This window comes from Mesitornis unicolor, unplaced genomic scaffold (assembly GCF_000695765.1).
Source record: "Mesitornis unicolor isolate BGI_N332 unplaced genomic scaffold, ASM69576v1 scaffold13055, whole genome shotgun sequence".
Lineage (NCBI taxonomy): Eukaryota > Metazoa > Chordata > Aves > Mesitornithiformes > Mesitornithidae > Mesitornis > Mesitornis unicolor.
In genome coordinates, this window is record NW_010184912.1 from 66,752 (window position 1) to 93,794 (window position 27,043).

General features: G+C 38.7%; 1 protein-coding gene across 1 annotated transcript in view; it reads right to left on the reverse strand.

Annotated features, from left to right (window-relative positions):
* NPAS3 (neuronal PAS domain protein 3) overlaps positions 1–27,043 on the reverse strand; it is a 60,128-nt gene that overhangs the window by 13,823 nt on the left and 19,262 nt on the right. Inside the window, exons 2-3 of the mRNA XM_010184663.1 lie at positions 17,206–17,399; positions 10,980–11,086 (exon numbers count right to left, since the gene is read on the reverse strand). Of these exons, the coding sequence (XP_010182965.1) occupies positions 10,980–11,086; positions 17,206–17,399 (301 nt within the window). The remainder of the gene's footprint in view (positions 1–10,979; positions 11,087–17,205; positions 17,400–27,043) is intronic.

Consider the following 27,043-nt stretch of genomic DNA (forward strand, 5'->3'; position numbering starts at 1 on the left):
TTTGCAATTAGTGAGTTAGATGTTTTAAATAGTAGGTATACACAAATTGGATTTCAGCAATGAAAAAAAAGGTACCGAGCAATATTTAGCAATGTTAAATGATGTTTGTTACTTAAACAGAATTACAAGCCAGATGATAGGAGACCTGTAGACATTCTGTGAGCAAACGTGTGCCACCTATATAATTCTCCACAAACATTTTGATTTCGGATTTACCAGATGGGGTGGGGTGAGGAGGAGGGGATGTAAGCCAGGACAGCGTGCAAAAATGTTCTCTACCCACCAGGCCAAATGTGGCCCCCACAGCAGGTGCTTGGGGAAGAATCCCACCTTCCCATCACAAAAGTCCCCATGGGTCACGTTGCTCCACCTCCCCTCATTTCAGACAGTTGCTTACCAGCCTGTGTGACTTACAGTACCTCAACGGAGTTCTCTTCAAGAAAAACAGAAAGACGACAACTGTTTATAAAAACATTGGTTCTGTGAAGCTTTAGAAAGTTGCATTTTACTCATACCATGTGAGAGGAGAAAGCCCTGAGTGCCGGACAGAGAACATCTGTATGAGGTTTGGGTGGCACGCAGTGTACTGGGTCAACGACACTGACAAGAGACTTGGCTGCTATTGTGATACGAATATTAGACTAATAATTGCTGCCTTCTAAATATAAATTCAGCTTTTCCAAAGTCAAGCAGGAAGCAGCAGGTCAGATTCATGACAGAAAACCGTACCTCACTGGTACCCAAACTCCCACCCAACTTCTTCCTTCACCTGGTATAATTCTTACAAGCATACACAGTCACTCTAAAAATGCTAAGTGTGGCAATTGATTCGTTGCTTACTTCTGCAATATGGAATGCTGCTTAATCCTCCAGTGTAGTGATGTTACATACATAAACACCTGACAAATTAGGCAAAAATAAGGATCAACAACCTTGCAGGAAAAAAATAAAAAGCCTTAATCAACCATTTAGAAAAGCTGGAAAGCTTAAGAATTTTTAAAAACTAAGCAATATTTTTCCTGCCTCACTTTGCAGAAAAGCAAATGTTAACAGTGGTCTGAGTCAAACTGTTACAAAAAAAGTGGATTCATATTAGGATTGAAGTTTGTAGCTCAAGGTCATCACTTGGCAAATACAGTGAGAAAACTTGCGTGCTACATGTCCAGCTAGGGAAGAAAAGTGAAATAGTGAGAATAGTTTGGAAAAACATTCACGTATTTTGCTATTTATCCCAATTGCATGGCAGTGGTACTCCAGTCCTCTGAAAATTCCTAGCTTCTGCTAGAGATTCTGCCTTCATCTGATTCCAAATTATCTCAAATAAGGACCAGGGAGATGCTTTGTTTAAAATAAACCCTATGTTATCAATTTACATGATATCAGTTCACAGCAGCAGTAAAAATGTATTAAAACCCAGCAAAACCAGAAAAAAAAGTATTTCCCAGCACCATGCACAGATCATCATCTCCTACTTGAACAACAGAGACACTTCTCATCCCCTCTCCCTTTCATGGTGGTTGTAACATACCATTTGTCCACGGCCCATCATTTAAGATTACAGCTTTGTAGTTATGCTTAACAGTAACTGTTAACAAGAACATATGCTAGGCAGGGTGCTTATTTTAAAACATCATGTTGGTATTGATCAAATGTAATGACAGAATTATAATACACTGTTCCACGTATCACAAGACATGGAAGCTTACAGCATGCATATCAGAAAACTTTTCTGTTGTTTCTACAGATAAAAATGATGTAAATAAACCAAATAAGTTTATTTAATGATAAACTGAATTGAAAAATGAACACCAGATTTGTCAACCCGAGATTCTCTAGGTTCTCTTCTCTCTTTCTTAACTTTTCACTCATGATTTGTCTGTCTCCCCATGACCTTCAAAACTTCAATCCCGCTGTAAAGTGATTTCCTTCTGCTAATATTGAAATGGTCATTTAGAAACCCAATCCTGCTTTGAACATCAACTTCAGACAGAACTTCCATTATCATTAATGAACTCTCTCTGTTCAAACTGGAGAGGAAAATGAAATCTCAGATACAAATTTTGCCCTCAGCTACTAAAACTCAACATCAGAGGAGAAATTTGGCCCTGCTTGCTCGAGAAACTTACATCTGTCCTCCATCTCTCCACTAACATTAATGTCCATCATGCTACAACCTATGTAAGATTAACGACTTTAGAACATAACCCTTTCCATCACAAATGTATCAGCAGACCATACACAACTACATCTCCTACAAATAGAAGTTTCATAGAAGCACGTTGTCAGCAATCTTATTTTTGAATTTCAGAGGTTAAAGATGATCTGTTTCAAGGGACTGGATCCCTTTAAACACGCTTTCATTTCTGGGATAAGAGTCCCTGATTTGGTACTTGGACTGAGTGAAATGATTGGTTTTCTCAGCCTAATCTCCAGAGGAAAGAGATCCACAGCACAGTGGCATGGTGACATGGCACAACTGAATGTTCAGACACCCTCCAAACCACCACAAAGATTCATCACTGTCTCACATTTGTCAGTATACTACATAAGACATTTTTAAAACACACTATCCCTTTATACCAGATGACTTGTAAAAAGAAAAGAAAAGGAAACAAACAAAATCTTGCCACCTTTCTCCACAAGCTTTAAAAAAGACAGCTTAGCACCAACAAAAAAAATAAAATAAAAATAAAAGGACTGAGTAAGTAAACATCTTATGATTTCAGAACTTAGCAATCTGTGGGCATTGGGTAGGAAGGGTTCAGATGTTTGAGAAGGCATTCCCAAAAAAGTCACACTTAGTCAAAGCCCACTTAGCCGAAGCTCTGGACACCAGCCCACTTGCTTTACAGTTTATCAGACATCAAAACCAGCATTGATTCACCACTGGCCACATCACTCATGGATGGCAAAGCCACAAGTGATTTATTCAGGTTCTTTCAAACGAGTGCTAATAAGACCTATTGCCACACCATCACATACCTGATATATGCTATACATTTTACTGATACTATTTTTGTATCCTGGCTTTGAAAACTATCTCCCTTGGAGGCACAAGGTCAACTGTCCATGCCTTTGACAAATAAAAAGAAGGGAAAGAAAAAAACCAGTACCACTAATGTGGTTCTAAAACTCTGGTAAGATCTGCATCCATTTCTTCATACCTTCACACAGTGACATTTTAGGACGGAGTACTTCACAACCTAGTAAGCTACAAACAAAATCCTTAATCCATCCTTGGATTTTCAACGGAGCAACACTGTTTCTGACTTAGCCTGCAAGGTGATGAATACTTTTGGTCTCAGTAATCTTGGAGCACAGCTCAGCAATGAAGGTAAAAAGATATGTGGCTGAAGTACTTTCCCTTTCATTTTTAAAATGGCCTACATTTACATTATGTACCAAAAGCCTCCACAGAAATAGTTTAGTGGACAGAGTGAAGGTGAAGCTGCTGGAGGTGCACAGTAAAACCTTTTATTCCCAAGGCTTTGCAATTTATCATGTACTTCTGCAACCTATGACAAGAATAACATCAAAGTATAAATTCATCTTTGGGGTTGGAAATTTTGAGCACAAAGACACTTTAAAAAGAATAAAGAAAAAGATTAAAGGAGTAAGTGGGAAATCAGAGGTTCCCAGCAGAAGTCACAGCTCAGCGTTCATTCTATAGGCTCTAATGCAGTAGCTGTACCTGTACAAATGGTCCTGCATTTTTAATGTAAAAATTAATGTAAAAATAGGAGAAGATAGGTGTAAATTTCAACTGACTATGAGTGACAGAAGACTTACAATGGAGAGCTTCCAAACTGAAATGGGAATGTGCTAATCAGTGTTGTATTAGATTTAATTTGAAGATAAAATAGCATCAGGAATTAAGTTAAATGGTTATTGATGCAAACAATATCTGAGAAATCTTGCAAAATAACTGTATATTGCTAAGCTACAGAAGGGAAAACTCTGCAATTAGGTTCAGCAGCTAATGGTTTAAATAGCTTAAATGTTTAGCTTTGTATAGTTTTCTGGCTTGTTTACTATCCAAAAGATCTGATGTTTCTGGTGAACTCTCTTATATACTTTACATACAGAAAACGCTTGTCCAATAGCACACAATTTGCACATGAAAAACTTAGCCACAAAATATCATGAAGATTAGAAATATATTGGGATTTAAAATAATATCTGAATATTTATATGGATAATTAGAATACCAAATATTACAATAGTGACAACCATCCTCCACAAACAGAAATGTAAGCAGTGGTATAAATTCTCATCTTTCAAGGAATGATCCAAGCATGAGTTAATAGTGTATTACGGAGAAAACAAGGGTGTCAGGACTATATAACTGCATATTGCAGTGTGTTTTCCCACTTCTAAAGTAACAAGCTTTGGTCAGAGAGCAGACAAAGGAATTAAGGTAGACAGACCAGCATCTCTCATAACCCACAGAAGCATTTGCAGGAGCAAACAAAACACGTGCAGGATTTCAAACTATGGCTAAAAGATACGAAACACTCACTGTTAGTTAGGTGCACATCTCAAGATTCATTAGGACTGAAAAACGAACACTAGGCATGGGCTAAGACTAAAGGCTGTGCTCCTTTTCTTTCTCGTATGAATAAAAAAAATGTTTTCTTCATACACTTCTGTTTCTTCTAGTTTCTCATCTCCTGTTCCCTCGCCTTGCTCTGTCACCACTATCTTCAGTCAAATGGACATAAGGATGCCAGTCTCCAACACAGAAATCTTTTTTGGCCCATAGTGTGGACAGAGAGGAAGACTGTGCAGGGGTCAGACCAACACCTCTGCAATGCTTTGAAAACAAGGTCCATCAGACCGTCATCAGGATGCCGGGCAGGCTTGGTTTAAGAATTAGCTGAACACCAGACATTCTATCAGCCTAATTTAGAATCAATCTTGCTTTTTAGTGATGATAATAAACTTGTACAAACATGAGATTCATTTGTATATTTTAGCATTTTATTTCAGACCCAGAATGCAAAACCTGACATTGGAATCAGTTTGATTTTTTTGGTGATTGAAGATATTAAGCACTACAAGAGCATTGAAATTTCGATCTGATTAGGATAAAAATTCCACAGGATCAAAACACTTCTTTTTTTCCCCCTACAGTTTTACTAATTGTGTGCTACTTGACATTGCAGAGTTATTCCACAGCATGATAGCAAAATATGTGAAGTGTATTTTAGTGTTAGAAATTATCAACTCATTCTATTTGTTTTTCATGTGTTTGAGGTTATTAAGAGAATAAAAAATTATAACTGATGTGCATAAGTTAAAAGGGTTAGTTCAACTACAGCTGGTAGGCTAAACCACTAAGCAATATTTTGTACAGCAATAGAATTTTTCTACTGAACATACATAAAAGAAATCATGAATATATAACTGATTTAAAAGCAGACTGAGGGGGTAATATCCCTTGAAAAATAGGGAAGGCATGAAAAAGGTGAATGTAGAATAGTTTATTTTCAGAAAGACTGGATTATTCTAACCACTGGAAACCAGATAAAGTAGATCAGAGGCAGTGCTACCAAACATACTCATCAGAGACCTTTGCTTTACGGGAAATGAACTGCCCTGGCTCACTGTTCCTGAGGAATTGTATTTCTTATAGCTGTAAATCAAATCCTGAAGAAAAAGGATGATATTTTCTAAGCAATAGCTGAGGACAAAAAGTATCTTTTTGTCAGGTTTCTGAATTTAGACTTCAATTAGGATTCCAAAATGAAGCAGCTTGTATTATATAACAATATATACTTGTGACAGTGTTCTTACAAGCAATATATTAATTTTCAAACGGTGGCATGTTGTCCTATATTTGTCCAAAAGTATATTCATGGTTGCCTTCAGAGGTCTTTCCTTGCTGCTTTCTTAATGACCTTCACTGAACAGTATCATCAAGTACTCGGTGTTCAATGAAGATCATTAATTTTTTTCAATTAAATAGAAGATGCATACTCCTACAGCATATGTCATCCATTCATTCTAGCAAGGAATGTACTATTTAAATAAAAAAGAGATGTTACAGACCTCTGTGTCAACCAAAGGGAAGCACATATGCACAGCATCATACTCCAGAGTGCAGCGAGTGTCAATTGCCCTTGCTGAGCTCTACAGACAGTGCTAAAACCTGAGACAACAGTAATTTTATTAATCTGCTTGATTTCTGATATTGATTTGACATAAAATATATCCTGAGAGTCTTAAGATCAGGAATATTTTCTTGCCATTAGAACAAGGGCAGTTCAATTCATGCTGAGACTCATGGCTTGGTGAAAGGGCATGAACTGCCCTATGCTTGACAGGCAGTTCAGCCCTGCAATGTTTCTATGCAGAGGTAAGTAGAAGAGGATCTGATCACCTTCCCCATTCTTAGAAGTGGTAAAGTAGAACTGGGGATTGAGGGGTCTTTCTAGGGTCTTAGTTCTAGATGCGCAACTATGAAACATAAAATGTTCAACTCTTTCATGCCACATATCCTAAAGAAGAGCTCTGTTACATGGAGCTGGGATTAGAGACTGCATCTGAGCCAGGGTACAGCTAGACCTGCAGTTTCTGAGGGCTCAGATTCAAACAGAAGCTGCTGCAGCTTAGCCAGTTGCTGTGTGTCAGCTGAGCCAACAGCTGAGCCATGATGCTGGATGGTGTGCAGGCTGTTGGACTAGGGAATATTGTAACTATAATCTCTGTGAAAGAGACCTGATTTATGATGTGATATCTGTCATGATTCTACCAGCAGTTTGTTCAACAAACACAGCAAAGACAAACAAATGAGAAGTTTCCCAAAATTCTGAAACCATGAAGCATTATAAAATGGGAAACAGGTTAATAAGGTAGAATTGTAATATCGAACAATTGGCTGGGAGGTTTGTGAAAAAGCATGATCACTGAAAGCTTAAATGAAAGAAGATAGAAGCAATATCTCTAAACTTTTAATTTCTGGTTGAAAAAGATTGATGCTTCAATAACTTGTGGGATCACCAACATGTACTACTGTGTTGGAATAAATGCAGGCATATGCAGAGTTAGAGTATGAATGCTGTTAATCCACAAGGGCATCAAGCTATAACTAACATAAACCTGTAAGTAGAAATCTTGGACCCACTGAACCTAATGGAAATTTTGCTATTTACTTCACTGGAGTCAGAAATTTAGTCCATATAAATTTGCTTTTTTAAGGCATAATCCCCACATCCATTGAAGCCAGTGAAAGCGTTTCCATTGACTGTAACTGATCTTTCTTTAGGGCAGCAGTTCACTTACAAAAGACTGTTGTCACTGCTACAGCCCTGCAGACCTTCTTCACCATTATACTTGTTATGGTCACATTCCTGAAACTCCTTTTGTCTTCTTCTATCTGAGATAGCTTTAACAAGGCCTGTTTTTCAAAGTTTCTAATGGGCTGTTATGATCTGAAGCCATCAACAGCCCTCTTGATTTTTTCTGTGTTATTTTGTGCAACATCTTCTTCTTTGCTTGTTTTCCTCTTTGATGTCTTTGAATAACCTGGATGAGAAGGCAGGATGTACTGGTCTTACTTTTTTCTATTTTGTTTTTGTTCTGATATATAGTCAGTGAATAGGAAAAGTTTTATTTTTCTTTTTACCTGTAGATCTGTCATTGCAATTTGGGATTCTTCTTGTTTTAATCCTTAAAAATTATATTCTCCCTTGTAAAAATCAATCAAGATTCCTAGCTGCATTCTGCAGTCCTCCATCAAACACAACCTTTTCAGTTTGCTGTTTCTCAAGTCACAGAATCACAGAATCACAGACCATTAGGGATTGGAAGGGACCTCAGAAGATCATCCAGTCCAATCCCCCTGCCGGAGCAGGAACACCTAGATGAGGTTACACAGGAGTCCAGCTTCTACTTCTCAGTAAGGCTTTCTAACCATTACTTTAGCTTCCATCTTCTTTTCAAAATATTGTATAACATTGTTGGTTTTTTTTCATTGTAATCTCAAGCAATTATTTCCTATCTTGTACTGGCAAACCTCCTGCATTGTCTGTTTTGGGGAACTGCAGTTCTGCTGGGTTTTACCTTCTACAGTCAGTGTCTGCAAGTTCCTGATTGTCAGCTCTAGTTTTATTTTCACTAAACCAGAAGGATTTTCTCTTTCTTAGTTGGTTTGAACTTGATTTTCTAGGATGGACAAATTTCTACAAAGTGTTATGGGGTTTTGTGATTTCTTTCTTTTGTTTTTCTATGAAGTTTTATTCCAAATGCCAGAAAAGTCGAGCAAAGTTGGCAAAGATATGAACCACTTCAGCTTCTTCAGGAGTTATAATGGGTAGATGTAATTCCTGAGCTATTAGAAACTCTAATTTACACCTGAAGATCTTTGACCCAGAGCATGAATTTGAACAATATGAAAAGACAAATGCAAAGTGCTGTACCTGGGATGGACTGATTCCCTGCAATGGTACAGGCTGGGGACTGGCGGGGTTGCTGCTTTGCAGAAAAGGACCTGGAGGTCCTGGTGGAGAGTATGCCAAGCATGAATCAGCAGTGTGCTCTACGGGCTGTACTAAAATGTGTATAGCGAGTAGATCACAGAAAGTCATTATTGGCCTTCACTCATCATGCTTTAGACTGCATCTGGAAACTAATTTTAGGCTTCCAGCACAGGAAATATATTGGTAAACTTCAGTGAGCTTAGCTGAGGTCTGTCAAGATGGTCAGGGCTGGCGTACTTGCCCTGTGAGGAAAGGTCCATGCTAGTTCAGCCTGGAGAAGAGGTGGTGACAGGGGGACCCAACAGCACACCTGTAAGGAGGTTACTGCAAAGATGGAGTCATGAGCTGCACAATCAAAACAGGGAAATTCCAACTTGAGAGAAGGGGAAAAAATCATCTTGAGGATAATTAAGTCCTTATTAACGATAATTGGAGCAGGCCAGTCAGAGAAATTGTGGAAAGTCTGACCTTGAAGGTTTTCAAGATCAACTACACAAAGTGCTAAACAGTTTGCTTTGAATCAGTGTTGATCCTCTTTTAGCATGAGGTGGGACTAAATGATGTCCCATAGTCCTTTCCAACCTGAATGATTCTATGAACATTGTTCCTATAAGCCAAGAGAACAACTATAAATAAAAGATGTAACCAGCCTGATCTATTAAAAAAAATTAACCTAGCAAGAATAATTATGCTATAGCCACACAGCCAAGTTTGGAATCCCACTGTGCTGGATGCTTATCATGGGAGAAAGTCTCTGTGTTTATAAAGCTTGCAATCCCATCAGCTAAACTGGACATCCAGTGAGAGCAGGAACACAGTACGGTGAAGTGATTTTTTGAAGTCATTCCTGTTTCCAGGGTCTCCTGAGTCCTAGTCCAGTGCTTATACACTGGACCACACTGCGCTCACACTGCCTGCATAGGTCCCTAGGTTTTCTGAAGACGAATGTTTCATAAAGCATATTCTATTTCAGAGAGAAGTGGTCATTCAGAAGATTAAGGTCTTTTTCAAATGGGATGTTCATCTCTGCCAGGTGGTATGTTAAGTCTGAGTCATAAATATCTTTTATTTCCTCGGTCAGATAGTGCAGTGGAACGGCAACTTGTCATTTTTGACTTCCAGTTTCAAGAGCACCAAGTAAGTTTCTGAATTCGTTCTTTCATTTCTGAACAACTGCATATTCTCCTGGATGTTAAATGCTAAAAATGTAAATGGTGCAAAATTACTTTGTTTATTATTTTGGCTAGTGAATGTTATCTTTTTTTCCACAGAAATGTACCTAACCTGATCTTCTTATGCCAAATACACTTTACCTGCAGGGGCGATTTGAAAGCTTTACATAGCTTGATACTATTGTTGGCTGCCATATATTATCATAGAAGTCGTCCCTGTTCTCCTGCTTTCCAGTTGCCGCTATCCTCCTATCTTCCCTTGCAGATCAAGCACGGTACTTTTGGACTGAAGATTCATAGTTCTTTCTATTGTAGTCATATGTTTTTGTAAAAACTAATTAAATGTGGCTGCATTTGGATTGCTACCCTTTTATTAGGAAATAAATGCTAGCAGGACATGGTGCAAGGGGAGCAGAGTTATTCAAATCTGGGACTCTGAATTTAAGAGGCAGTTTGCAGATAGTCTTTTACATGAAGAAAAACACACAAGTCAATCATAAACGCAGTCAGTCACTGAAAATTCCAAAGAATTATCCGGCTTCACTGCAGGCACAGATAAATTAGAGATTATGGTCCTAAGTCTCTTTTCGCGCCAGGGTAAATCAGGAGCGCCATCACTGAAGTCAACAGATCTCAACAAGAAAAGAATTAGGCCCTATGGCTTTTAATAAGAGGAATACAAAGAATTTAATTACAGAGACTCAAGCTGAACCTCCCTGCCCCCATACACAGATAAATGCACATGCTCTCTGGTAAGGTTTGTCTTGCAACATTTCTGTACTTCTGTTATCCCTATACTGATCAGATACTACCTGGGTGCAAATAACAGGGATGTAGATGCTAATGGGATGAGGGCTACTTAGATGTTAATACACAGGGTGGTTAAAACACTGGTAGAGCTGTAGCTCAGTTCTGTAGTGAAAAACATTTTGAAATACCAAATATGCTGCAGTTTTTGACCGTTACGACTCAGAAAGAAAAAACAAAGAGAGGAGTTCATTTTCTGTGCTAGGGAGGGAGTTTCTCACCTAAGCAATACTCCTTTGAAGGAGTAAAATAATGCACAGCACATGTAAATGAACAGCTGCTGGAAACTCTGGTAATATGAATATAATTTTTTTATTTCCACATATGCGAACAATCTTATATGTCTATTGAAAGACTTGAAAGTAAATAATATAAAAAGTTATATTTGAATCACTCTCCATGAAACCCTATGACAAAAAAGCAGGTGAAAGACGAAGACCCCAGGCATGGAATATAAATAATAGTTCAGGAGCAATCAAGTGTTGTACCAGATTATTTTGACAAAAATGTAAGTACTTACAGTCTAAGTGACTGTGTCTGATGCCTTCCACATCTTCAGCATGAATGAAGTGGTAACATCTCTTTCCTACGATATCTACAGGGGTCAGATCCATGTAATCACTAATCCTAAAAAGAAAAAAAAAAACAGCCTATCATTCACAGAATCACAGAATCTCAGGAGTTGGAAGGGACCTCGAAAGATCATCCAGTCCAACCCCCCTGCCAGAGCAGGATCACCTAAACTAGGTCATACAGGAAGGCGTCCAGGCAGGTTTTGAATGTCTCCAGAGAAGGAGACTCCACAACCTCACTGGGCAGCCTGGGCCAGTGCTCTGTAAAGAACAAGATCCATATAAGTTTCCAGAAGGAAAAGAATACAAGAACTGTCAAATGACTCAGAAAGTGAAATATGCTAAATTTTTTTTCACAACTGTAGTAATGTGAATAGGATATCTGTACAAACAAGACACATCCTTAAAAAAAAAAGAAATAAAATGTTTTTTAAAGAAACCTTGAAATCATTTTATCCATTTAAATAAGTGGAAAGTAAATTCTAGTGCATATTCTCCCTGTAGCATAACACCAAGACAATATAATTCCATGGAATTGTAAAGCATTAGCAACAATCCAAAATCCTCATTAAAAGACCAAGATGATTCAAGGTTACATAATAAAGTAAAATCATGTTATGTTTATACCAAATGATTAGAGACACATTTCATTTCAACAGATTGGTCTTCTATTGGGTATATTCATGAAAAAGCTCTTCAACCATTTCTTGGCACCAAGTCCAAACTGATATTTCAAGGGATATAATTTAAATGCTGAGACATACAGATGCCTCAGGGTGTTATCTTTTTTAGTCTAATTCATTTGGGAGCTCAGCTTTCACTCTGGGCCCTTTCAACTGGGACTTTGTTGTTTATTGCACATAGAAACTTTAAAATCTCTTCTGCAGACCTTTGTGTGCGTGTGTCTGTGTGTGCGTCTGCGTGCTTGTCTCTCTGTGCGTGTGTAAACTTCTGTCATGGAGTGTCAGCATGTCAATGTCCTTAAACGCAGTGCAGAAAATAACAAAACAATTGGGAAGTGCCTTGTTCATGCAAGTATTTGAAAGTATGACTGTCTTCTAGAAATAGATAATTTCTTAGGATTTGAAATATGCAGCAAGGATTGGGGCTAAGCCCAGTTTGCAATCGTTAGATATAATTGTCATCCATTTAAGAGAGCTGTAAGAAATACCAAACACCCTGATACAGCCAGATAGCTGAGACAACTGGAGTGTGATCCTAAGGGAGGCCAGTGGAAAGGCTAAACCAGAAACCAAACTGTGGAGGTCTGAGGGGTTCCCAGCAGGCAGAGGGGGCAAGCACAGTCACTGAGGCACTGACTGGCGGGGCTGTGTTTCCCTCGGTGTCTGGGGCAGGGAGAGCATACAGACCAGAAAGACTGAAGAAGAATGGAAGTCTCTCCTGCTCCCATGTCTACGCTCTCCTCGCTGGCACACTTTGCTGCCTCTTCTCTGGCCCAAGAACTGTGCTTTCTGTTATGAGGTGGCTCTGCTTCAAGATCAGGGAGAAGAAATCCCACCCTGCTCAGCCTAGCAGAAAGGGGCAATGTCCAGGCAGGCCACTGCCCTGTGATGTACCCAGGCTGAGAGTGCAGAAAGCACAGGCTAAGGGAAGATGATTATTCTGACTTCCCTCTCTGGTAAATTTTGTATTTTGTTTCTCTGCAGCAGCATGTTTGTGTAAAGTCTTCACAGATAGAAACAAACACAGCAAGGCAACTGTGAAAGCAGATTCACAATTCCTTACGTTTAACATTGCACCAGGGGAGGTTTAGATTGGATATTAGGAAACATTTCTTCACTGAAAGGGTTATCAAGCATTGGAATAGGCTGCCCAGGGAAGTGGTTGAATCACCACCCCTGCAGCTATTTGAAAGACGTGAGATGTGTCACTTAGGGACACGGTTTAGTGGTGGACTTGGCAGTGCTAGGTTGATGGTTGGACTTGATGATCTTCAAGGTCTTTTCCAACCTAAATGATTCTATCATTCTACAGTATTAAGAAAAAGTCATTTCAGACAGACATATGAAGGACGTAGGATTTTTTTAAATTAAAAATGTGGAAGAAGAAACAGAAAGAATATCCAGATGTAAGTGATGATCACTGACAAGCGATGACACCAAAACCAGAAACAAAAAATATAACATCAAATAGGACAGTCATGCTTACATTAAGATGGAAAAGAAATAATTTACATGGAGAAAAGAAATAAATATTGTAGTATATCTTAGAGCACTAGTTAGAAGAAAAAAACTTGTGGCTCTCAAGCCCTTTGATAAAATAAAGTGATTGGTTGATGGGTAAGAACTCGATTCTGCTGAATACACAGACCTGATTCTGTAAAACATAAGTACAGGCTTATGTTTTGAGCAGATCACTGGTTCCCCTGACTTGCAGGACTGTTAACATGGCTGAAATGTAAAGGCAGGTATATAGTATAGTGCTCTGCTGAGTTAGGGCCAAATTGTGCACAATTTGTAGGCTTGAGGGTCTCTATACTAGACTGTTTCTGCACATCTGAAGGAACTATCGGCAACCACTATCATGGCCAACAGGCCAAACCTCTTCCATTTGGAAAACACTGTACTCACTGGATTATTTCCTTTGGGGCATATATTAGCAGACGTGGCTACAGCAGTCCACATTAAACTGGGCTACAGGCTCTCTCCAGATGGTCTCCAATCCCTAACAGTTGACACTGAAAATACACAAACTGATGGTGTACACTAGCAGCAGTCTCTTTATTTTGCTTTTAGTTATTTATCACCGTCTAAGATGATTTGTCCTCTGCAAGAGCTTTTCTCACGCCACTGGCTAATAAAGAAATTCTAGATTATTTCAGGCTAGATGGTAAAGTTTAGATGACACGAATCCCAAAACAGTCATGGATTAACATACCACATTTTAGACAACAAAATTTGACATGTCCATTTAACACTCTCAGAACAAAATATTAATTGTCAGAAATATCCAGTGTCCTAGCTAACGGATCTTGTCTTGAAGGAAAGCTAACTGTTGCCTAGTTTGTGCACTGAGTCCATTATTTTGATGCAGATCTCTTCATTCAGAGGAAAGTAACAAGATGCACCCAAAGACTTGAGTAATGTCACTCCTGCTCCCTGCTGTTGCAAGCAGGCAACCACTTGGAAAACTAGGAGTACTATTGATCTCACCCCTGCTGATCCAATGGTCCACTGTGAGCATTCATTTCAGTTAAGTAGCATGGCTTCTGCTCCATGCTTCCCGTGGCTGCCAGTAACTCCCCACGGCTCCATAAATAGTGCTTACGGCTTCCCCAGCATGGATCCATTTTTCTCTGTTTTCATCAACGTTGTGCTTGCTTTACTGTGGCATCACAAAGAATTTCCCGGCTGCCCACAAGTGCCAGGAGTCAAGCTCATATATTCAGGATGGGAAACTTATCTCCTTTCCTATAGTCCCAGAAGAGAGATCCTAGCTTCCGTGACTCAGAGAATGGCCTTGTCAAATGCCCAGATAATTCATCTGAGAGCCTCAATCAGCTGTTCAGTTAATTCCTTCCTGTCTTCTGCCCTTTCCATTCCTCCAGCTTTTACAGACATATTCTGCTTTGTACCTGCTATGAAGTCCAAGTCCCATCAATCTTACTCCATTTTCCATCAGTGGAAATCCTACTGCCTCAGTGAGCTAACATTCACCTCCCAACCCTGGCAGAAGTGTTTCTACTATTTGAAACTCCTTTTAGAAACTATTTTTGACACTGACACAGGGGCTTAAAAGGGAACTATTGCAACACAAATTCAAAACCCATCATACGCATTTTACTCTAGCATATGAGACAAAATCCATCACAAACAAGGAAAACTTGCTTTATAATGTTGCCTTTACCTTAAAGAATGAGAAACATTAGTAAGCTCGACACTTTCTTGCGTCAGTTGGCTTACTGTAGTTTGCCACGTGCTATCATCTCTTTCTATGTGATTACCAATCAGTACTCCATGTCTGATGCATTTTAAGTTTTTCAGTGATGCCTTTCTCAGGCATTTGAAAGTTTTATTACTATATGAACGTAAAGGGAAGGTTTGAGAAAAATGTTTAATTAAAAAAAAACATATACTATTTAGAGCTCATAAAAATGTCATACTAGCAGCAGAGAAAGTATAAATCTTTCTAACATGGCCCACAAATTCCTATCATATTTGACCTGACGGAATAGTTCATTTTTCACATCCATTTGATTCCTGGCTTTTTTAATGAGGTTGCCAATGAAGGTAACAGTAAGTGCAGGTGATTTTGTTAAAAGGAAATCTGTTCATTAGGAACTGGACAGATACCAGCAACTCATTCACAGAGGCCATTGAAGAGCTCTGCAGTGGTAGCAGCTTTCCATTACTACTTAGGTAGGTCACAGCCAAATCAAAGAATAAGCCGAAAGGTTTATTCTAGAATCCCCACAACTCCTTCACCAGCTTCTAGATTATACAGAATCTAGATGCTCGTTGGGTAGAGTCACAGGTGAAAACTCAGCTCAAACTGTAATAGTGCTACCAGCATTCTCTGTGACCTTGTGCAAGCCACTTTCTACTGGGCAGCTTTTGCAAGCTTAAAAATGAGAAGAATATATTCTCTTTTAGATAATGCTTTGGAAGTTTAAATGGAGTGTTCCCTCTAATAACCCAGTAATATTATTATTAATACTATTGTGGCAGTTCAGCAACACGACAGCAAAGATAACCTCATAACTGAAATCCAAGATTATTTTAAATTGTTTAAAGCCTGATTCAACAAAGCATTTGATTTTATTCCTTTGTATAAATTATTATATTGATGTGCTATCCTGATCATAGGTATTCCATTATGATGGAATAATTATGATTGCTTATATCAGAATGTTTCCAGTTTTGTAATATGCCACGGCTGCTGTCACATGAAAATCTTGTGTTAGTCATCTTGTTCGTTTGACTTTTTGATGACAGACCCTCTCGACAGAATGTCTTTTGGCTGCACTCATTTCTTTCTTCCTTTCCAACCTTTACCCCATACCTCAGACTTCCATCAATGGACCCAAACTTCTTTATTATTTATATCTCCCTTCTCAGGTATCTTCACTCTGTTTTTCAGGACCCTGTGAGCACCAATAAGCCCCCTCGGGCCTTTCTGCACCCTGACCACAGCCTAAGATCCCATTTAAGCACCTCAGGGCTCTCCCCACACTGCCCATGGTCCAGGACCCCCTGTCAGCACCCGGCAGCCATCAGCCCCTGGCCCAGCGATGCTGCAGCAGGGCCAGTCTCCAGCTCCCCACAGCCCTGTCCAGCCGTGGGCCCTGTCGAGCCAGGCCCAGTGCACACCTCAGCCTGGCCTTGACCAGAACCCAGGAGGTGCCCAATGCCCAGGGCTGGGGATGTCCTGGTGCCCCCTGGCTGCCCTGCTCCTGGCTGGTGTAGTGAACCAGTCCCTGCCGTGACAGACCCCCATGGGGAGCCCCTGATGCTACTGGTGCCCAGCCCTCTGGGAGTAGATAGCTGAATTTAAATTCTATCTTCCACCTTTCTAGCTCACTTGTCGCTATCACGTTGAACATAGCCCCCCCACTCCCCCAACCAACTCCTCATCACCTGTTCTCATTTCACTGCTGTCTTTCCCAGTATGCCCTTAACCAATTTTATTCTACAGTTTTCCCACCTCTCACTGCAACAGATCCCACCTCTCTAGCCTACTATCTAGGCCATCTGTGCTTCTGTTCCATTAAACACTGAGCACGATGTGCTGTAATCTGCAAATTAGTTAAAAAATGGAAAACTTTAAAACTTCAGACAGAAAGACTTGTGGAGGAGAGGACGGGGGAGCATAAGGACAGCTATACAGGTCAGACCAACGTCTGTCTAGTCCCAGATCCTGCCTCTGAGAGGGATGGTGAGAGATTGTAAAGAGCAGGGAAAGCTTAGGGGAATCTTTCCTGGTCTATCCTCTCCTATTCCAGCAAGATGTCCTGCAAATTATAGTTTTAAATTTACTTTTATCCTCTAAGATTGCAACAAAAATGAAGGTGATGACAATGAGAGTGAATTCAATGATCTCATACAACACCAGGATGACATTACAGGAGTCACAGATTTCAAAACTTTTTGCCAAGCCCATGGAATAAAGTATACCCACAGCTAAAACAAAGAAAAAAGGAGCTAAAAGCTGTACCTATTTTCACAGTAAATGATATTGAGGTCCATATTCACGCGAGTGACAAACATGTGGCAGTCAATCCTGACTTCATTAATTGTAGGAGGTGGCAAAGCATGAGCAACGACAACAAGTCCCATGATTTGGCTGGGTACTGTCCGTCCGTGGGACAGTGACACTCTCAGACGTAACCGGCCTGTTATATGAATCACCTGGAAAATAAAAACAATAAAAGAAACCCCAGTGAATTCTGGATGCAACTGTGACATCAGTTTCTTTTAAAGGATAGCATTACTATTCCCTACAGACCACTTAACACAGCTAAAAATTGTACTAAGTAACTGTCAGTATTAGTGTTAAGCTTATTAATATTGGCTGTCAACATGTCCTATATGTCCTCATGGCAAAAAAAGAAGACAAGAACATAACAAGCAGCAAATGCTTCACATTCATCAAATAAAAACCTCAGAACTCCTATGCTATTGATTTTTATTGTGGTAGTTGTTACAGAAGGAGAGAAGAAGAAGAAAAAAACAAACTAGAAATTCAACAAAAGAAAAGAGAGAGGAGGATAAAACTGAAATAATGAAGGTAGAAATTAATAAAATACTCATTTTATAACATTTGGATATTGAACATGAGATAAAAAGATTGGCAGTTTTGAAACTTTTTCAGAATGGATTCAATTGAATTGCTAGTCACCTACACCATGGAGACACTGCTCACAGCCTTGAAATACTTCTTTGTGGTTGGCAATTTGAGAAGCAACAGCCTAGAAGCGATCAAGGACTCAGCTGCACGATGGTCTCCTTGCATCCACAGCAAGCTTTTTAAGAGCTGGTAGATACATAATGCCTTTGCTTAGTACACTATATATGTATGGAGAGCTCTGGGGCAGATGGTTTCTTTCCCTTTTCACAAGATAATGCCAGAAGATGCCTGCGAGATCTAACAGCATCCCTGGAGAGTGAAATGCTAGGAATGCTGCCTGAAATGAAGTTGAAACTCTGGGAAAAGAATAATCCACCACTTCCAGTTTCATTCCTCCAGGAGTTCTGTGGATAAATAAAGGGATTGTTTTTTCAAAAAAAAAGAATATAAATGCAGCACCGATGGCAGATATCAATCAGAAAATGGAAACTGCACATCCTGCACTCATGGATAAGAAAGCCATAAGAACCGGCAGTTGCAGGCTCTCTCAGACTTTCACCCTCAGAGTGTATTACAACACCAATATGAAGAGAAGGCTTCCAGGAGATGGGGGCCCCTTTCACTGTGACCCCAGGCTCACTACCCAGAGGTCAACAGGGATGTTAGTTGGTACCAACAGCACTGGGGGAGGTGACAGAGATGGGATGTAATTGTATGTCCACTGACACTCATCTCACAAAGACAGCAGCCAAACTCTTTGCTTCTGATCTGAGACTGTTAATAGAAAGTGAGAGAGAAGAAAATCTTCCATTAATAAGACCATGAACCATGAAGTGCATCCAAATTCAAATCTAATTCATGCTAGCAGATCTGTGATCTAAGCCTTGAAGTTTGTTTCTTTTTTTTTAACCTAATCGTTGAAATATCTCCATTCTCCATTAGTTTACATTTTTACTCCAGCCAGTGTGGTAAATCTGAATGAGGAAAGTGATTAGCTGCTGTGTTTGTCCATTTCAGTTGCAGGTTCTTGACCACCCACATTTGAAGTAATTTTTGCCTAAACTCACACTTAATGCACCTTCCAAGGGCAAACTATTCTATGAATATTTGAAGAAGTTCCTAAAGGCAAGGATGCAAAAACACCATTTCAAACACACTTTAATATTTTTTTTCTCAAGACCTCATTAACTAATGAAGAAATAGCTAAAAGAAATAGGATTAACTTCACAGGAGGGGCAGTAATAGTATATTTTGCTCCTTCTAGCTAGGCTTGCATATACATCTGCTTTTTATCATTATCTGTCTCTTTTTATCATGCAGTTTCAGCTTACTGCAAAAACTCATATCTGTAAATGCTTGGAAAAACGCTGATGGATAACTAGTAATAATGTGAAAAATAATCTTATACTGTACGTGCTATGCAAAAGTATTGTTGTTCTGTTGTTTTTTCGTAAGACTCCTTATGCTAATATGTTTGAAGTTGGCACTATCACTTGAGGGAATTTTTAGGACATATCATACTTAAAATCCATTTATCTCTTCCTTGTATTTCTTGAAACCTCCGTGTCATTTGCAGCTAAATATCAACATGATTTGTTTTTGAACAACTCTCTATTCAGTCAGTACCTCGCTTTTTTCTGATTCCTCAACTGAAATACACCTCAGATGTAGTATTACCCCAAGAGACAGTTCCAAACCTGCTAGATCCAACATATATTGATATTGTTGAATTTCAAGAGAGTTTGCTTCCAGATTAAAATTATTTAGCTTGTTCCTAGCTCTGTCATGGATCAAAACATGCTCTAAATCCCCATGTGAATTCAAATTTTAGGGGTCAGCACTAAATTGCATTCTCATTCTGTACAATGGGAAATGCACAGCAAACTGCCCATCAGTTCCAGTGCCTGTGTCCCTGTAAAGAAACTGTATTTCCATGCCTGAAATCCCTTTCTATGACAACATTAGTCAAACGCACCAAGTGGGAAATCTAATTGGTAGTAAAAAACAATTCTAGCTGTCATGACCTTGTCTACATCGTGAGTATTGCCACTTTTAACACTGGTTCATTTGAACTGGGATTAGGGGTGATAGGAATTATAGGGTCAATTATCTCCGGTAGCTAAAATTAATCTCTTTATAATTCAATCCCACAGCACTAGTCTATCATATCCTAAAGCAGTATTATGACTTTAATGAAGCTAAATTGCAAGAATAAACTGTTTTATGAAGGACAATACTCAGATCCAGATGTAAATGTTTAACAAAAATTTGCTAGGGATATTCTGAGAATCAAAAGTAAATGCAGCTCTCTGTGCAGTTTTCTTTATAAATGCTTTTTTCTCAAAAGTATGCAACAGTCCAAATCCATCGTTATAATTGTCTTCTTTCTAATAATGCTATATTAATAGACTGGCACATTTAGATGACACAGGAAGAGAAGACAGTGATACTGCATTCTGTCCATTATAAAAAGGTGGGTGAATGCTACACTCCTGATCAAAGGGATCACCAGAAACTTTGCATGTCGAAAGCTGTACGGATTTCCCCAGCATTTCTCCATCTACCCCCTACATGAAACTGGTAGCAAGATTCCTTTTTCTACTCTAATGGGACCTGGACTCGGTTAACAGTTCAGAGACTTTTTTTGCTTACAAACTGTTGGCAGGTGTCAAAACTTGCATGATGATTTCATCCTACAGAAGCAAAGGGAAATCTTATGGTCAAAATAAACTCTGTGACCTGATCTAGACCAGGATTTGACACAGGCCATTCTGACCTGTATCACTGCTTGTAGTGTAACCTAGTTGTATAATAGCTATACTTGGACAGACATGTGAGTGAACCAAAAAGCATTCTGTAACAATAAAATTTTTAACACTGTGAAATGAATATAATGCAGACGCTGCAGTAAAGATGTCATGCTGAAGCAAAACAAATACAACAAAAATCTTCTGTACTGTCTAACTGCTTTGTTAAAAAAATTTCTAAATCAACTTTGCCTGACACTCCAATATTGGAAAATAAAATCATTATTTGGCTTTTATTTTTAGCTGATTAGAAAAGGGATTTGCAAAATATTGTAAGTACACGTAAACACAGTTTATGAGTGTGGGAGTGTTAACAAGCCACATTGCTTGGACAAATATATATTTCTTTTCCCTGCCATATGCTCTCTTTAGTCATCTGTTAGTGATAAGCACTTCAATGTGCTCTACTAATGTCTACTCATTATAAACAAGCACATCACAAAGACCTTGATAAAACCTTCCCTCTGTCAATACTTAAGGAAAGGAAAGCCCAGTGACTGAAAAACACATCTGGAACCTGCTCATCAACCTTTAAAGCTAAATCTCACCTCTGGAGATGGAAATACTTTCTTTGTCAAAAGACATCTTTAAATACTACATCTATTTTTTCCATATACATGTGATGTCAGAGGAAGGACATGCATTACCAGAGGCTATAAAAACCTGCAAGCATGAAAAATCTGTGAATTTCACCTTTCAGATGTCTCTGTGTTCTTCAAAACTTAAACTTCCATTAGAAAGAAATTTCTAAACTATTTCTTTTGTTCTCTGTGTAAATCACTATGCCGATTTATTATGGGACTGAAACTACAGCACTGGCAGAAGTGGTCCCTCCACCTCATTTCTCTTAATGAGATATTAAATTTGAAGCCTTAAAATTATTGCTTAGACCTAAATTTGGAGAAGACAGTCACATATGAAAACATCCTAATCTAGTTTGTGCATCTAGATATTTATTTAGCTCTCTTATGAACAACTTGCACATACATTTACCCACCTTTACAGAAACAACTGTGATTCACGGGGTATATACATTTCTTTCGGTCTCTCAATGATGTTATTTTGCACTTCCAAAATCAACACCTAAATCTTTAAAATATAATTAATTTGTACTGCTAAAATTGGCTGAAGAAATATCTTACGAACTATAGCCATGTTCTTACACTTTTCTGTCAAAGAGTTGTGTGGTCCTTCACTCGCAGATACATGGATATGCATCTCAAAACCTGCATATGATACCAACGAGACAAATGTCTTAATACTGCACAAAGCAAAGGGTTTCTCTATAGTTTCAGGGAATTTCTAAGCTAAGATTGAACACGTGGAAACAGTCCTCTCGACTTTTCAAAGAAAACAGAGTCCACTGTCACATCTGGAGTTCACACAGGAATATCCTAAAGGTTCTCCTTTTCTGACATCAAAATACGTTCATGCCTATCAAACTAAACTTCAGTATATGTTTCTTTATCTACCACTGTTCTCTTCATTCCTCCCTGTACCCCACTGTAGTCATTATAACATTTCTATTTCCTTATGTTTTCTCATGGTCAGAAGCCATTTATTTCTGGGGTTCCAGAGCCCCATCCTCTCAGATACCAAAGCTTACTCTTCCAATCTTCAGAAAAGCTGTAGGAAAATATATCACTTGTCTATATTTATCATTCAGAAGCAGCTGGGATCAGAGAGGTCCAGTAAGACCTTGTGTTTGCAGTTCCAGGAGTACTGTCATATTCCCTTCTCAGACTTACTGCATTTCTATAAACACATTTCCTAACAGGAGGCCCCATGGAGCATGAAATTTTGGTGGTGAAAAGGAGTGAGTCGCTACAGCTGCAATATGTTGGATCATCCCACACGTGCAGCAAGTTTGATGTGTCCCATGTGCATCCAACTCACTGTATACACACAGATAATTTCCGCATTGTGCTGGTTTTGGCTGGGACAGAGTTAATTTTCTTCACAGCAGCTTGTGTGGGGCTGTGTTGGATTTGTGCTGAAAACAGTGTTGATAATACAGGGATGTTTTCATTATTGCTGAGCAGTGCTCACACAGAGTTCAAGGCCTTTTTTGCTTCCCTCATCATCCCACCAGTGAGCAGGCTAGGGGTGCACAAGAAGCTGGGAGAGGACACAGCCAGGACAGCTGACCCCAGCTGACCAAAGGGATATCCCATACCATATGATGTCATGCTCAACATATAAATCTGGGAGAAAAAGAAGGAAAAGGGGGACATCTGTAATGATGGAGTTTGTCCTTACAAGCACCCATTAGGTGAGATGGAGCCCTGCTTTACTACAGATGGCTGAACACCTGCCTGCTGATGGGAAGTCATGAATAAATTCCCTGTTATGCTTTGCTTGTGTATATGGCTTTCACTTTACCTATTAGCCTGTCTTTATCTCAACCCATGAGTTTTCTCACTTTTACCCTTTGAATTCTCTTCCCCATCCTCATGGAGGGAAAGTGAGTGAGTGGCTGTGTGGTGCTTGGTTGCTGGCTGGGGTTAAGCCATGACATCCATCATGTGTACAGCTAGCTTACACACAGAGTACACATTGGACTAGCAGCATGAGCCATGTACAGTAGTTTGCACATGCCCAGCAGCCACTTTCAGGGATTGCTGCATGTCTGGAAACCTGATCAATCACCCTTCAGATATGACGTTGTGAATGGTAACATTTGTAGATGTATGCTCCTGTTATAACAATGTTAGATTTACTATCTCTTTTCATCTACAAAATAACTATAGTATCATCTCATCCCCTGTTAATGTCACCCATCTCCAACTTCCTAAGTATCACCTACCTTTTCTCTTGCACAGCATAACAGAATAATTTACAGTAACTGTTCTCAACTCTTATTTGATTTGAAAGTTTGCTGTTTCACTTTTTGTCTTGAAAAAAGTTCTTCTATGCTGAAAAACCTCTTTGTTTTGTTCTGACTGTAGTAGTCCATCTAATAAAAGTTATTCTACACACAAGCCTTGTCCTGTTATATCAAGTCTGCACCAGAACAAGGCAAACTAGTAGTTAGTGTAGCTGTCAGTGAGCCATTCTGAACCATGGTGGATTAAAAAAAAAGAGATCAGGCGGTAATCTGTGACTCCTGGGAAACACCTTTGTAAGTAAAATGCAGTCAGTGTTAATTCAGTTATGCACTGAATGCCACCTGAACCACTGCTAAGAGTTGTAGTCTTGAGCACCCATTCAAAGAATACAAGTCTGATTTCAAGGAGGGTGAACATTATTCCTAACACACACATAGTTTCAAGGTCAATAGCCTCTTTCCCATCTACAAGTACGTTTCAAATCCCCTCAAACGCATCTGCAAAAGACAGTCTGAAAATGGAAATGGTATTTACATTTAAACAGCATATTTGGTCTCAGGATGTATTTTATTGTTAAAAAGTCAATGCTAGCTTTTGGAGACACTCTGTGCTTTTCTCATCTTTCCTCTGATATCACTCTCCAAATAATAAGATTCAAAAACTCTTTTGCTGCTTAAAACAGTCAGAAGCAGAATTTAGGCTAATCCTAAAGGGTTTAAAAAAAGTATCCTTATGAGACCTCAAACTCATTGGGTGCTTAAAGACAAGCATCACATGAGAAACACTCTGGCTTGGCAGGCTTAGTTCACAGCTCTTGCTCAATCCCTAAAATGACCTGAGCAGAGTATTATTGCATATGAGGAATACTGAGACCAGCAGCAAGCACAATAGACACAGTCACTTTCATTCAAGTACACCAAGCTCCTCTTCTGCATAGAAGTTAGTGCTTTGAGCCCTCACACAAAAAGCTGCTTGGATAACTCATTCCAACTCTTCCTCAACCTCAGGATGCACAACCTCTTATCTCTCACTTGCCTCTCACTAGACAGTAAACTACAGGGAAGGGAATGGAGACAGATTTCTAACTCTCTATAAGAGTGAAGACAAAACAAGAATGTGACTTTGCCCATGTTGCTTCTGTCATATGAAGCTCCCTGATCTGGATGTGGCTAGGTTAGGGTTATCTAAAGAATAAGCTACATCTCTGTGGGAGTAAAAGAAGACTTGTTGTATAATAAACATTTCCTAAAACTGTCATTAAAAATATATATTTTTTTTTCAAGAGTGTACAATAGGTTGTTTTTAAAGAGTTATAAAAATCTTCATAGTCTGAGAAATGAACAGCAGATCAGAGGTTGCTCAAGAAGAATTAATAAAAATATATTCATTATCAACATTTTTAGATCTTTTAGATTAACATTATTAGACCCCCAATTTATGGCTGGTTTTTCATTGTTACATAACAGCATCTCCATTTTATTATTTGGGATTACAGAGTAGCAGTCATTGTTTAGTATGGTATAGCACTGTACATGGACACATATAAACCTTTTATCACCATGATGGCTCTCACATCAGAATTCTGAGGTCCAGAGCCTTCATTCAAAAGCATGTTTGTATTTTAAAATATTTTATCATGCCTTCATTTCCTGTGTTGTGATTTTTTTATTAATTGCAGTGGATTAGCAACCTGGTTTTCTCTAAAGGAAAAGATGTTGTAGAGCTGATAGTCTTGAAATCAGCCTCATAAGCTCAAGAAATACTTTTCATTCATTTTGCTTTATACAGCTGTGAAGGTTTCTGTTCTCATAATCAGTCTCTACAATAAGAGCTCCAAACATTCTACTAAATAGCTTCCTGTAAATATATACAGTGTTAGTAATTCAACATGCCAGGTTTTATTTTAATACCTTTGAACCCTTTTCCTTTTTAAGGTATCTTATTAACAACTCAATCTATCAACACTGCATTATTTTTTCATAATCCAAAACTTACAAGCATTTGAAGAAGACCAACATTAAAAAAAAGAAAAAAAGAAGAAACTAAATGAAATCATCACACTGCAACCTGAAAAAGTAGCCATAAAAATTGGTTTTATAACAGAATACTTTTTGAAGTAATTGGCACAAAGACTGTTCTAGTGCAGATTGCTGCAAGAGCGCTCTTGGCAAGAACATCATAAGCACTAGCAAAACTTTAATATGCTCAAACAGCCAAATACAAACTGACACCAGGAACCCACGTGTGGCAACAAACAGGAAAAAATAAAGTATCTCAATTTAATACAAACCTACATACAAAGGGATCAATTTTTACTATTCGTGGTTTAGCATACAATACAGATGTCCTCAGAGTGAATATAGAGTAGCTATACATAAGAAATTAGAATTATCAGTTCGGAGGAATTTCTCAAGAGTCCTTTTGATATGTAATACAGCAAATATAATGACTAAGAAACCAGACATCAATGCATTAAATGAGATCAGGTTGCGATCTATTTAGAAAAGACAGGTTTAAGCTGGAAAAAGAATCTCTTTGATATGACCTCCAGAGCAGACCATTTGCAGAAGGATTCAAGATGAGCAGATTTACCCTTGCCTATCTGCTTGCTTCACAGCTGCTTTTAAATATAAACTCTAAAATATCTAATATTGAGTTATTGCAGAATTAAGTCTATATAGTAAAAAAGATTAAGAACCTGGGACTTTCTTATACTTCTAGCAAATGCTATAACGGATTTTGTATGTTGAATCTGGAGGAATAAATGAAACACAGTTAATTTAAAATCTAGCCAACGTAACTAACTTATTTCTAAATCATCTATTACAGAATCTGGCTACTGCTGGTGTAAGCTAGAAATCTGGAATGCCCCTGAATTTTTGGTAGTATGCAACCCTGATTTAAGGCCAATACTTATTTAACCCTGAAACTCAAAAGATAGCTCCACTTTTAACAGATTTTCCACTGCAAATCCCTTGGTGTTCAAATGTGTTGCATTTTTTCCTCACTGAATGTTTGAAGTCCCCTTTAAAAATAATGCCTTGAGGATATTTTTTCCTTAATACCATTTAAAGAAAGTTGAAAGCATTTAGCTATTGAAGTGTGCAGGGTTCTAATAAAGGAATTGTCATCCTTGCCCATGAGCAAACTCTCCTGGAGCTTGCTATTCCAGAATGCTGGTGCTCCTGCCAGCAGTAAAAAATTAAACCAGGAAAAAGACTTTTGCCATCAGTTCCAATGCAGTTTATCAGAATATTGGGGAAGCGGGGGTGGTGGTGGTGTGGAAACTGGCTACATCATTCTGCAACACAAAAGGTGGAAAAGTTTTTTTTCAAAAAGCCTGAATCCTGTATGTCAGGGCAACCAAATCTTGTTGCACTAAACACAACTGATAATAACTATTCTTCAGATGTAGTGTCTTTGTTTCTATCTTCGGAGGGAGAAATAAAGGTTTTATTACTGCTCTATTTGATGTAGTTCTTAGCAGCCCAACAATTACCTTAGGTGATTCTCTGCACAGTGAGCAAGGACTAGATAAAACAAAATATCTGATATTAATGCATTTTTCCC